This window comes from Myotis brandtii, unplaced genomic scaffold (genome assembly GCF_000412655.1).
Source record: "Myotis brandtii unplaced genomic scaffold, ASM41265v1 scaffold1384, whole genome shotgun sequence".
Taxonomy (NCBI): Eukaryota; Metazoa; Chordata; class Mammalia; order Chiroptera; family Vespertilionidae; genus Myotis; species Myotis brandtii.
The window spans coordinates 358,828-371,213 of NW_005354938.1; the positions used below are offsets into that span (position 1 = coordinate 358,828).

Here is a 12,386-nt window from a genome sequence, read left to right on the forward strand (position 1 = left end):
GTTCGATTCCAGTCAAGGGCATGTACCTTGGTTGAGGGCACATCCCCAGTAGGGGGTGTGCATGAGGCAGCTGATCGATGTTTCTCTCTCTCATCGATGTTTCTGACTCTCTATCCCTCTCCCTTCCTCTCTGTAAAAAAATCAATAAAATATATTTTTAAAAAACCCCGAAACAAAACAAATCTTAAGTGAGAGAAGACTCCCTTTTCTGAAGGCTGTGATGTTGGCCAAATTTTGGGCTTACCTGGGCCAGTGGGTGTGTGGAGGGGCCTGGGCACGTATCCGTCTCCTTTGAGTGGCCCGATCATGTTTTATGTTCATTTTCCTCAAAGCCTCAACTTCAGCACCCACATGAGGGAAGGCGCTGTTCTGGGATGCGTGTGGTTTTCACTTGTACTAGTCTGTTGCTCTGCTAGAAACTTCTAGGGCTATACACACGGGAAGATAGCTTCCCGACCTTGCAAGCTTATGGCTTAACTAGGGGAAAGCGGGGTACACAGAACTATTTCTACTTTAGGGGAGAAAACGGTTAATTACAGGACAGGGAGACAAAATGTGCCAGGAGTCCGAGGCAGGAAACTCACACAGGGTGGGGCTTGGGGAGAGGTGATGGAGGAGGAGACATCGAGCCCTTGGGTGCAGGAAAACGGAGGCCTCATTTGGAGAGACCTGGGCCGTCCCATGGGCTGCAGCCAGGTGAGTGGGAGTGGTGGGAAATGAGCCTGGAGGGTGGAGTGCGGGATGGGAGGCTGTGCGTACGGATGGAGTCAGAGAGAAAGTGACCCGTCTTCCCCCCAGATCACCCCCTTTCCACGGCGGCTGCCCCTGCACCCGGCTCCTCCGGCTCTGCCCCAGGGAGCTGGAGGGCTGGCCCTCCCTCTCTGCACAAGGGAGACGCCTGCAGGGACGGCCCTCGACGCCGAGAGGAGGGTGCCCTTCTCCCATTCACAATGGGGTCTCGGACCACCTCCCTGAGCCTCCGTTTCCTCACCTGTGAATCGGGGAGTGGTAAGATGAGGGTGAGAATCAAATGAGAGGCTGCTCGGAAGCTCCCTGTACACCGGGAAGCACCACACAGTGGCAGGCCGCACCAGAATGCTTCTTTCGGTGAAATGACAGCCCATGTGCTGAGTTGGTAAACTCAGCTCCACCCCAAAGAGGTGTGGCCCCTCTTCTCATACCAGTGCTCACCAGCAGGGGTCGCTCCATTAAGAATTCATTCTCCGTCCGAAAAGGGGTTCCCAAGCTTTTTCCTGCAGTTGTGTGAGTCACATGCACAGCCTTCTCCCCAGCAGGGGGTTCTCCAGGGATACAGGTACTCCCCATATTGGGATCTTCCACCTTCATTGGAGAAGCCCTGCTCTCAAATGTCTCTGGAATATCACTGGTTTCTGTGTGGGTCTTCAGTGTGCTAAAGATCCCTTTCTGACGCACAGGAACATTCAGGCACACCGCGTATTTGTCTTCGTTGTTGCTTGTTTGCCCCATCTCTTCCATAAGTGCCGTGAGGTAGTTAACAACAAAAAAGTCATATTTTGACTGGGCTCTGTGCTTTCCAGCCATGACTCATGGGCTTCAGAGAGTCACATACTCTTCTTAGACAGAAAGAACCAGCTGCTTTCAAGGGAGACACATTCTTCTCCCCCCCCCCCCCCCCCCCCCCCCCCAAGCCCGTGGTTTTTCTTATTTGGAACCTCATGCAAGGTCAGTTTCCCAGGCATTGTTTTAAAGCACATGTAGAAGTGGTTGCCATAACCTTTAGAGCCGTGGTTCTCAACCTTCTGGCCCTTTAAATACAGTTCCTCATGTTGTGGTGACCCCCAACCATAAAATTATTTTCGTTGCTACTTCATAACTGTAATTTTGCTACTGTTATGAATCGTAATGTAATTATATATGTGTTTTCCGATGGTCTTAGGCGACCCCTGTGAAAGGGTCATTCGACCCCCAAAGGGGTCGCGACCCATAGGTTGAGAACCGCTGCTTTAGATGGTCCTAGTTGATATGGAGACAACCTATTCAGAGGTCATCATGCTGAGAACAGTCTTTGAGTCCTTGTCTCTCAATAGGAAAAAAGACAAGAAGGTCCAGAGCCAACAGTTCCCCCCATGTTTCCTTCTCCATCACCTTGAGAATTCTGAGAGGTCCTGGGAGAGGGCGGGAGGTGAGCTCGCTGGTGGAACACACACAACTGCGCCCGCCGCAGCCCTGTGAGCTCAATCTCAGGCGCACATGGGAGGCCAAGGGCACAATCGATGCATTCTAGGACCTCACAGCCCAGCAGAAGAGATGCACGAGAAAACCGCTCATTATAATAAACGTGCTGTGATGAGGGCTTTGGCCGACGTCAACACATGGCCTGGAGCAGCTACACCATTCCGGGACCAGGATCCCCCTTTTCCTGACTGGTTGGGAGAAAAACATGCCCACGTTCTGACCTTGGCATTGACCCCATCCCTTCCTGCACAAAGCTGCTTCTCTGCCAGGGCTTTGGCTCGGCATCCACTCCTTTTGCATGGCCCCAGACTTCGCATGGAGGCCCTGCTGCGAGGTGCAATGTAGAAAACGCTTGGCCTTTTGAGTTTGGACCTAGAAATCCCCAGCTGGCCAACAGTTACCCCTGTCTCGTGCCTCTGGCCTCTGGAAGCCATCCATCTGTATGGTTGAAATCAGGAAGTCCACTTGATTCCTCTGGAAACGCCCAGGTGTGTCCTTGTCTTGTTCCCAGCAGAAGGGTGATGGCGTGCTCACCTTCTATGATGATGGCCAAGGCAGGAAGAAGGATGGTCAGCACAGGAGTCCCAACAGCAGCGACCTGGCCTATGGCATCCTGGACATTCCACCGTGGTATCTCTGCATCATCTTGGGGATCCAGGTAATGCCACCCAGCGAGCACTGGGTCCGAAGAGGCTCTGCCTCAAAAGCCACAGCAGTACGCACCCAGGTCCAATTAGTCAAGATCCACACTTCAGTTGTGGATATGCTTGTCTTCCTTGTAGCTGACCTCCAAGGGAACTCAGGCTTCTTGGGGTGGGGGAGGGAACTAAGGGGAGGCTCTTTCTCTAAAGACAATGACTGGGACGTTGTGGTGTGCTTTTGTTGTTGTTGTTTTGTAAAGGTACTACTTTTAATTTATTTGATTGGCAACAACTAAAAATTGTGATAACCAATGCCTGGGAAATTTTGAAAAGCAAGCACTTTTGTTGGAATGTTCTTTGGTACGACCTTTCTAGATGACAATTTGGTGATTTCTATTAACACGTAATATGCATATACCCTTTTAACCCAGGCCCCGAGATGTTAGAATTTCTCTGAGGATATGCTTATTAGACTCGTTAAGATAAATACAAAGATGTACTTCTAGCATTATTGGTAATAGTAAGACCAAAATCACACAATAAGCACACAAAATGTCCATCATAGGAAACCGGTTAAATAATTTGTGACATAATCTAACAAATGACGTTTTTATGCAGCTGTTAAAAAGAGAAATATGTATTTACTCTGAGGTTGGGGAATGTTCTCCTAGATATATTAAGTGAAAAGAGCAAAGTAAATAACTGTGCATAGTGTGATAAAGAGGATGATAGAAATAAGTATATGTAGTAATTTTGTATGCTTTGAAGGATTCATAAGAAACTAACAAAGATATTTAACTGTAGCTTTCAACTTTCACTTTTTATTTTGAAACTTTTGATTGCATGGGTTTTCTAATCTCATATATGTGTTTCTTTTAATTTTTACAAACTCCATGTGGCATATTGGGGATGGGATATACATTTTTGTTTGCTTCTTTGTGCTTTTCTATAAAATAAGAAGAGTAAATGTCATACTGTTTTGTTTTTTAATCCTCGCCTGAGGACATTTTTTCCATTGATTTTTAGAGAGAGTGGAAGGAAGAGGGAGAGACAGAAAGAAATACCATGTGAGAGACACATCGATAGGTTGCCTCCCGCACACCCCGACCATGGTGGGGAGCCTGCAACCAAGGTGGGTGCCCTTGACCAGAATTGAACCTGGGACCATGCAGTCCACAGGCCAATGCTCTATCCAATGAACCAAACAGGCTAGGGCTGTCATACTGTTTTTTAAATATCATAAGCCAACAAAATGGTTAATTTAGGTATATTATCATGAAAGGATGTTGAATTTTGTAAAATGCTTTTATTGCATCTATTGAAATGATCATATGATTTTTAGCCTTTATTTTATTAATATAGTGTATCATATTTATTGATTTGTGTATGTTGAACCATCCTTGCATCCCAGGAATAAATCCCACTTGGTCTTTTTAATGTACTGTTTAATTCCGTTTGCTAGTATTTTGTTGAGAATTTTTGCATCTATATTCATAAGGATATTGGCCTATGGTTTTCTTTTCTTATAGTATCTTTATCTGGCTTTGGTATCAGGTTATATATATGCTGGCCTCATAAAATGAGTTTGGGAGTGTTCCCTCTTCTTCAATTTTTTGGAAGAGAAGGATTGGTGTTAATTCTTCTTTAAATGTTTGGTAGAATTCACTAGTAAAACCATCTGGTTCTGGGCTTTTTTTTTTTTTGTTGGAAGTTTACTGATTCAAACTTCTCATTTGTTAGCAGTCTGTTCAGGTTTTCTATTTCTTCATGACTCAGTCTTGGTAAGTTGTATGCTTCTATGAATTTATCCAATTTGTGTCTTGCAGTACTTTGTGTCTCTATTTTATCAGTTGTAATGGCTCCTCTTTCATATCTGATTTTATTTCTTTGTATTGTCTCTTTTTTTCTTAGTCTAGCTAATGGTTTGTTTTCTTTTAAAAAATACACCTCTTAGTTTGGTTGATCTTTACTATTGCTCTTTTGGCCTCTTTATTTTTGCTCTGTTTTTTGTTATTTCCTTCCTTCTGCTAATTTTGGGATGAGTTTGTTCTTTTTCTAGTTCCTTTGAGGTATGATTTCAATCTTCTTCTTTTAAAAATATTTTTTAATTTATTTCAGAGAGAGGAAAGAAGAGGGAGAGAGGGATAGAAACATCAATGATAAGAGAGACTTATTGATCGCCTGCCTCTTACACACCCCCTCTGAGGATCGAACCTGAAATCCGGGCACGTGCCCTGACCAGGAATCAAACCCTGACCATGGGTTGATTCATGGGTTGACAATCAACCACTGAGCCACAGTGGCCAGGCATGATTTCAATCTTCTTAAATTTGATATGGCTGTTTTGTGACTCAACATAGGATCTATTCTGGAGAATGTGTTCAGGTCTTCCTGGTCAATGGTCTTGCCCCTACCTTGTGCCTTGTTTTCATAATGAGCCTCTCACCTTGTTCTTGTTCTTTTTTTTAGAGGAAATATATTTTATTTTTATTTCTTTTAAATCTTTATTGTTGAGAGTATTACATATGTCCCTCTTTTTTTCGCCATTGCCCTCCTCCACCCAGTTCCCGTCCTGCCACAAGCCTTCACCCCCTATTGTCTGTGTCCATAAGTAATGCATATATGCATATAAATTCTTTGGTTAATCTCTCCCTGCCTCCCTCCCCCTTCCCTCTGAGAATCGTCAGTCTGTTCCATGTTTCCATGCCTCTGATTCTGTTTTATTCACCAGTTTATTTTGCTCATTCGAATTCTTGTTTGTTTATTTTGATTTTTTAGATTCTAATTGTTGATAGATATGTATTTATTTACATTTTATTGTTTCCTCCTCCTCCTCCTCCTCCTCCTCCTCCTTCTGCAAAATTAGCTGGCAGTCATATGGGCGCTCCCTTATAGGTAACTAACGGCTTTTCTCTTGTTGTTTTTAAGATTCTCTCTTTGTCTTTAACCCTTGGCATTTTAATTATGATGTGTCTTGGTGTGGGCCTCTTTGGGTTCCTCTTGTTTGGGACTCTCTGTGCTTCCTGGACTTATAAGTCTATTTCTTCGACCAGGTAGGGAAAGTTTTCTGTCATTATTTCTTCAAATAAGTTTTTAATACCTTGCCCTCTCTCTTCTCCTTCTGGCACCCCCATAATGCGAATGTTGGTATGGTTGTAGTTGTTCCAGAGGCTGGTGCTAGTGTGGATTTTGGGCCTTTTATTGATAGGTTTGGGGCATGCTGACTCCAGCCTGTTTTTTCTTCCTCATATTCCAAATTGTTGATTTGATTCTCAGAATCCTCTATTCTACTAAAGACTCCCTATAAATTATTCTTTATTTCAGTTAGTGTATGCTTAATTTCTGACTGGTCCTTTTTCATGTCTTTGACATTCTCACTAAGATCCTTGAAAGTCTCACTAACTCCCTTGAAGCTCTCATTAAGATCCTTGAGCAACCTTGTAACCATTGTTTTGAACTCGTATCTAGTAGTTTGCTCGCTTCCATTTCTTTCATTTTGACATGTTTCTTTGTCTCTGCATTTTGGCTGCTTCCCTGTATTTGTTTATATGTATTAAGTAGAGCTGCTATGTCTCCTGGAATTGGTAAGTGTAGTAGGTGTCCTGTAGAGCCCAGTGGCTCAGCCTCTTCAATCACCTGAGCTGGGTACTCTAGATGTGCCCCTATGTGGGCTATATGTACTGTCATGTTGTAGTTGAGCCTTGATTGCTGTTAGCATCACTGGAAGGAATTGACCTCCAGGCCAATTGGCAGTGAGGACCAGCTGTGATTACAGTGGAAGAACTGCTGTGCAGGAGACACCCCTATGGAGCAGGACTTGCTTCAGTGGGGCTTTAGTGCTCACTAAGTTTGCCCCTTGAGTATGTTGCTTGTGGATGTGTAGAGTTGTAATCTGGTGTGGTCTGATGCTGACCACTGGGTGCACTGGCTCTAGGGCCTCCGAGGAGGTGCAAAGTCAGTCACTGCCTGGGGCTACCTGGTAGGAGCTACAGAGAGGTCTGCAGGTGGCTGCTACTTGTATTGGGCTTGAAAGTGCCCAGGCATGAAGCAAGGCAGGCTGGTGCTAGTGCCAGGTCTTGCGCCTTTTATTGATAGGTTGGGGGCACACTGATGCCAACTGCTGCTTGTTTGAGAGATTTTAGGAAAGTCTGAAGCCTGAACTAGGACAGGCCATTCAAATGGAAAAGCCTCTGCAAACAGCATGGGTGGGGCTGCAAATTGGATGGGGCAGGTCTCAGGGAATCACCAGGTGGAGTGAAGAGTATGAACCAGGCTAATGGAGACTCAGATATGGCTGTAAGGCAGCCTGGGATGGGAGAGGTTCCAGCACCAGAACAATGACCCCCACAAGCACCTCTGTCTGGGAGAAAGCTGCCCCCAAGTTCCTGCCCTGATGCCAGACAATCCAGTTCCTCCCCATATGTCCCTGGGTCCCCCAAAGCCACCTGGCACTAGAGCTCAGAGGGATGGAGTCTGAGTAAGTTTGTGTGCTAGCCCTTTAAGAGAAACACCTGGTCAGCAGCCTCTGTGTCACTCAGCCACAATCCCCGCTGGTTTTTAGTCCGAAGTTACGGGAACTTCTCTTCTCAGCTCTGAAACCCTGGGCTGGGGGTCTGCTGTGGGGCTGGGACCCCTTGCTCCTCGTGGGAGGCCTCTGCAGCCAATATGCCTCCCAGTTGATAAAAACAGCACATGTGGGTGTCAGACCAGCCCATTTGCACCTCCGCCCCTCCGACCAGTCTCAGTGTGCTTTCTTCTTTACTCCTCTAATTGTAGGACTCCCATTCAGCCAGCTTTCAGGCGGCTCTGACTGATGGTTGTTCAGTATTTTAATTGTAATTTTGATGTGGTTGTGGGAGGCAGTGGGTACCGGCGTTTACCTATACTGCCATCTTGGTTCTCCTGCCTTGTCCTTAAAGCTCCCTCCTTGGTTCCTGGTATGTCCTCCTGTGCTGTGTTCCTGCCTTGATTTCTTACACAGGGTATCAGTGTCTGGCACCAGGGTCCTGCCTTTCAACTCTAGATCTTTGGACTAGTTTCCTGCTTCTTGCTGCCAGGCCTTCTTTGGGTCCCACTGCTCGCCCGGATCTCTGCCTGTCTGTCACTCAGGACCAGATTCCTCTGAGACTAGAGGTGGAGCTCTCGCCTCTGGCCTAGAAGTCAGAGCGGAGGTGGAGCAGGCATCCACCGCATACAGTGCCTGTCTATTCTCTCTGCTCTGTCCACAGCACTTCATCACTGCCCTGGGGGGACTCGTGGCAGTGCCGCTCATCCTGGCCAAGGGCCTGTGTCTGCAGCATGACCCCCTCACCCAGAGCTACCTCATCAGCACCATGTTCTTCGTCTCCGGCATCTGCACGCTCCTGCAAGTGTTTTTTGGAGTCAGGTAGGTACATCTTCTCCCTGTGGATTCTGACTTTCACCTGCCAAGGTATCGGCAACATGTGCCTGGATTGCAGTCAGAAAGGTGGTTAGGAAGCTGGTGGGGCGTGACAGAGGGAGCACAGGGCTAGCAGTCAGAGCCTGGGTTCATCCAGGTCCTAGCTCCAACACATGAGTTCAGATTAGCTCAAGCAAAAATTTATTTGTTATTAATTTATAAGATCAAGCAAAGAGAAAGGCAGGGTGCATCATGCATCAGGAATGTATTGAACCAGGGACTCAAATGCCACCAGGACTTTTTATCCATCACTTGTTTCTGCCCCTAATACTGGCAAGACCCACACATTCCCTGTTTAAACACCACAGGGTTATAAAGCAAGCTTACAGACTCTTAAATAACGTAGGTGTCGATCCTCTTATCTGCATGTTTCTCTTAAAGAACCAGCACACAAACTGGAAGGCCAGGCTTGAACATAGAATTCTCTGAATCCTTAAAGTTCTACTTTGGATTTGGGCAGCAAGCAGGGAAGGCAGCCCCTGCCATGGCCTTCCTCCTTCTCTTTATTTTATCAGAGAGGACACTGAGGCTTGCAGCAGCTGGGCAACAGGCTAGGTCATGCTGCTGATAAGGTGGAAACAGGTTCACACTCGCCTTTGGTCTACTCCGCGCTCCTGATTACAGTGTCATAGGGCAGTGATGATGGGTGAGGAGGCTCAAGAGCTCCTGGTTAAGTCCATGGCCTCGGGCCCTTTCCCATCTGTAACATGACAAGGCCACGTGGATATGTTCCAAAGGGCTCTCCTAGCTCTGAAATGTTGTTAAAGCAGCAGTGTATAGTTTCCAAGACAGGCATTAAAATCAAAAGAGTAGAAGAGTAGTGAATCATACTCATGGGAAAATTTTAAAAACAGGGGTTGCCATTATAGTAGAAATGAAATTAATTATGAAAATGTACTTAGATTCATGGCTGTTAAATTTTAAAAAGTTATTCGCAGATACCCCTACCACCACCTGCACATTCCTGCCCTGTGTTCAGTGTATTCCATTCTCCTCTGGAGCCTTATGGGTCTAGTTTATAAATCTAGATCAGTTGCACATTAAGATGACCCAGGGCTTCTGCCCTCCCCATGCCTGGGCCCAGTCCTAGACAGCCCACGGCCTCGTCTGAACCGGGCCTTGCTGATTCGAGCGCGCAACCAGGATACAAAGGCCACTTAGACAGCGAAGCTCTTTCATAAACTACATTTTCATTTCATAAAATGTGTCCAGTCATTCTCCAGAATAATTCTTTAAGATATCCTAGTAAAATCCTGAATTCAAAACTACTTCTCTAGCCCGGCTGGTGTAGCTCGGTGGTTGAACGTCGACCTATGAACCAGGAGGTCATGGGTTCGATTCCCGGACAGGGCACATGCCTGGGTTGCAGGCTCGATCCCCAGTAAGGAGCGTGCAGGAGGCAGCTGATCAATGATCAATGACTCTCAATGATGTTTCTATCTCTCCCTCTCTTTTCCTCTCTGAAATCAATGAAAAATATATTTTAACAAAAACAAAAACACACAAAAAAACCCACCCCTCTCGTGTTAAAAAAAAGCATCTGCACTGGGTGTGCCACAGTGTTAAATGTGATCAAGTACTGGGGTTCCTTGCTCCAGTCCCCACCCCTGAATTCGATTGTCCAGGGTGGGCAGACTAGGTTAGCCTTGATAGGCTGTGACCTAGTGAGAGAGGATTGCTGGAGGCTGACCCTCAGACTGTGTGCTCCTCGAAGGGGAGTCCAAGAGGCACTGCTGGAAGTCCCCACAGCAGCCAGAGTGACAGGCCGACCAGGAGGGAGAAGGGTCTGGGCAGGGAGCACGCCCTGATTATTGACCTCAAACCCATTCTGTCCACGTGATGAAAGGAGCCTGAAGGTAGAGGTCTGGGATTGAGGTTCATTTCTGGAGACAAGAGGGAATCTTGTGACAGAGATGTTAGGCTGTGCCTCTCTTGTTGGTCGTGGTGTGAGCTGTGCTTTGGTCCTGGGGTCGGGGGAAGATCTGCTGGGACAGGGTAGATAATGGCACCCACTAAGCATGTGTGCTGAGCTCTGTGCTGTCTCCAAATTATTTCCCAAAGCCCGACGCTCTGCTCCCGGCTTATATCTCCAAGATGGGCCTTAGGTCTGCTTGTCCTTCCCCTCCCCACCTCTCCTACCTGCCCGAAGTTTGGCAGGGTCCGTGGGTCTGAGTGAGGCTTGGCAGGAACTCCCTGTACAGGGAGGACAGCGGGCACCATGTGTTGCCTCTAACCCTGCCTAGGACTTGGGATTAAAAGGCCCCCCGTTGGGCAGTGACAGACCAGTGCTAAAGAACTGTGGGGTGCCCTGACCGGTTTGGCTCAGTGGATAGAGTGTCAGCCTGCGGACGCAAGGGTCCCAGGTTCGATTCCGGTCAAGGGCATGTACCTGGGTTGCAGGCACATCCCCAGTGGGGGGTGTGCAGGAGGCAGCTGATCGATGTTTCTCTCTCATCGATGTTTCTAACTCTCTATCCCTCTCCCTTCCTCTCTGTAAAAAATCAATAAAATATAAATAAAAAAAGGAACTGTGGGGTGACTGTGTTCTCCCCTCCTCCAGGCTGCCCATTCTCCAAGGAGGGACGTTTGCTTTTCTGGCTCCCTCCCTGGCCATGCTCTCCCTTCCCACCTGGAAGTGTCCCGAGTGGACACTCAATGCCAGCCAGGTGAACACCAGCTCTCCTGAATTCACTGAGGAATGGCAGAAGAGGATCCGAGAGGTAACGGGACACGAGGGAGGGGGTGGGGGTCGGTGTGTGGAGTGGAGGGGTACTCAGTGGGGGTTACTGTGTTGATTCATTTGTTCAACATTCATTGTTGAGTTCACCTCTAGGCAAAGTCCTGGGTGTTAAGATGCTGCTGTCGATAAGATAGACAAGGAGGGCCTAATGTCCTAGTCACAGTGGGTGGATGTGCAGGCCAGGGAGGGAGGGAGAGACAAAAATATCCCAATAAGTAGATAAAAAGGGGGAATTTCAGGGAGTCATATGTGTAATGAAGAAAATCAAGCAGGGTGATGAGCAAGAGAGGGATTGGGGCTGCCAGGTGGAAAAGATGAGGAGGGACTGAAGATGTATCTAGAAATATTGCTAAGGAATAGGTTTACTTGGAAACACATATTTCAAGGAGGAAGAGGGCAAGCCTTTGCCTCGCCAGTCCCAGGAGGCAGAGAGGGCAGCAGGGAGTACTCTCGTCTTCTATTAAAAGTCATCAAATGTCATTGTTGATGCCAAGTGTTGTGCTAAGTGCGAGGACAGCAAAGAGGAGAGAGACACATCGCAGTGATGATGGTGATGATGATGATGATGGTAGTGATGATGATGATAATGGTGATGATGGTGATGAGAGTAGCAGCAGGTCACAGTTACTAAGCACTTAGAGTTTTCCCGACTTTCTGCTGCACGTTTTTCATAGATGCACAAGCGCCATATTGCCCATATCCACAGTAGATTGCTCAGATTAAGGGGAAAACCAATGTGCAGGACCAGGCATCTGCTAGTGGGGGCTGTCCGCTCAGTCTGCCCACCGTGGACAGGTGTGCCCGTGTGCTTCTCCACTGTAAAACCTGACGCCTGCTTGATTCAGGTGTATCGTCAGGGGAAAGGAGCTGCTGGCCTAACGTGCACTCTGCAGCTCGGCCAGGCTCCAGGTGGGCGGATCTAAGCAACTGACACTCAGGATTCCTGGCAGAGAGTTCAGCCACACCCCCGGGGACAGTAAACCAGGTAGTTTCCAGATCTCAACATCCTCACCTGATGGCTGGTGGGTGGGGTACTATCTGAGAGAATAAAGGTCACTTCAGATTTCCGGTGACCTGAAACACCTCGGCCTGGAGCTGGGCCAGGGGTCACCCCTGGCAGAGCAGGAGCAGGCTTACCCAAGCACCCCACGATGGTGGGGCTCCAGTACAAAGTCTGTTCAGGCCTGAACGTGACCCCACGGATTGCCCCACTTATTGCAGGCTCACTAGAACCGAACCAGGGACATTCCTGAACTGAGCAGTCTGTTCCCTAGATATCCCTGGGAGCCAGGCCAGGAAGCCTGACACCAGCGGGGTGCATCTTGCAGCCCACCCCCAGCCATGTTCA

The 12,386-nt window shown here is 47.6% G+C and overlaps 1 protein-coding gene across 4 annotated transcripts in view; it reads left to right on the forward strand.

Moving 5' to 3' along the window:
• LOC102251183 (solute carrier family 23 member 1) overlaps positions 1–12,386 on the forward strand; it is a 25,963-nt gene that overhangs the window by 1,630 nt on the left and 11,947 nt on the right. For 3 of the 4 annotated variants that reach the window (XM_014535145.1, XM_014535146.1, XM_014535143.1), the window contains exons 2-4: positions 2,729–2,875; positions 8,087–8,244; positions 10,859–11,018. In XM_014535145.1, the coding sequence (XP_014390631.1) occupies positions 2,729–2,875; positions 8,087–8,244; positions 10,859–11,018 (465 nt within the window). The remainder of the gene's footprint in view (positions 1–2,728; positions 2,876–8,086; positions 8,245–10,858; positions 11,019–12,386) is intronic. The other variant, XM_014535144.1, reaches the window with a different exon arrangement.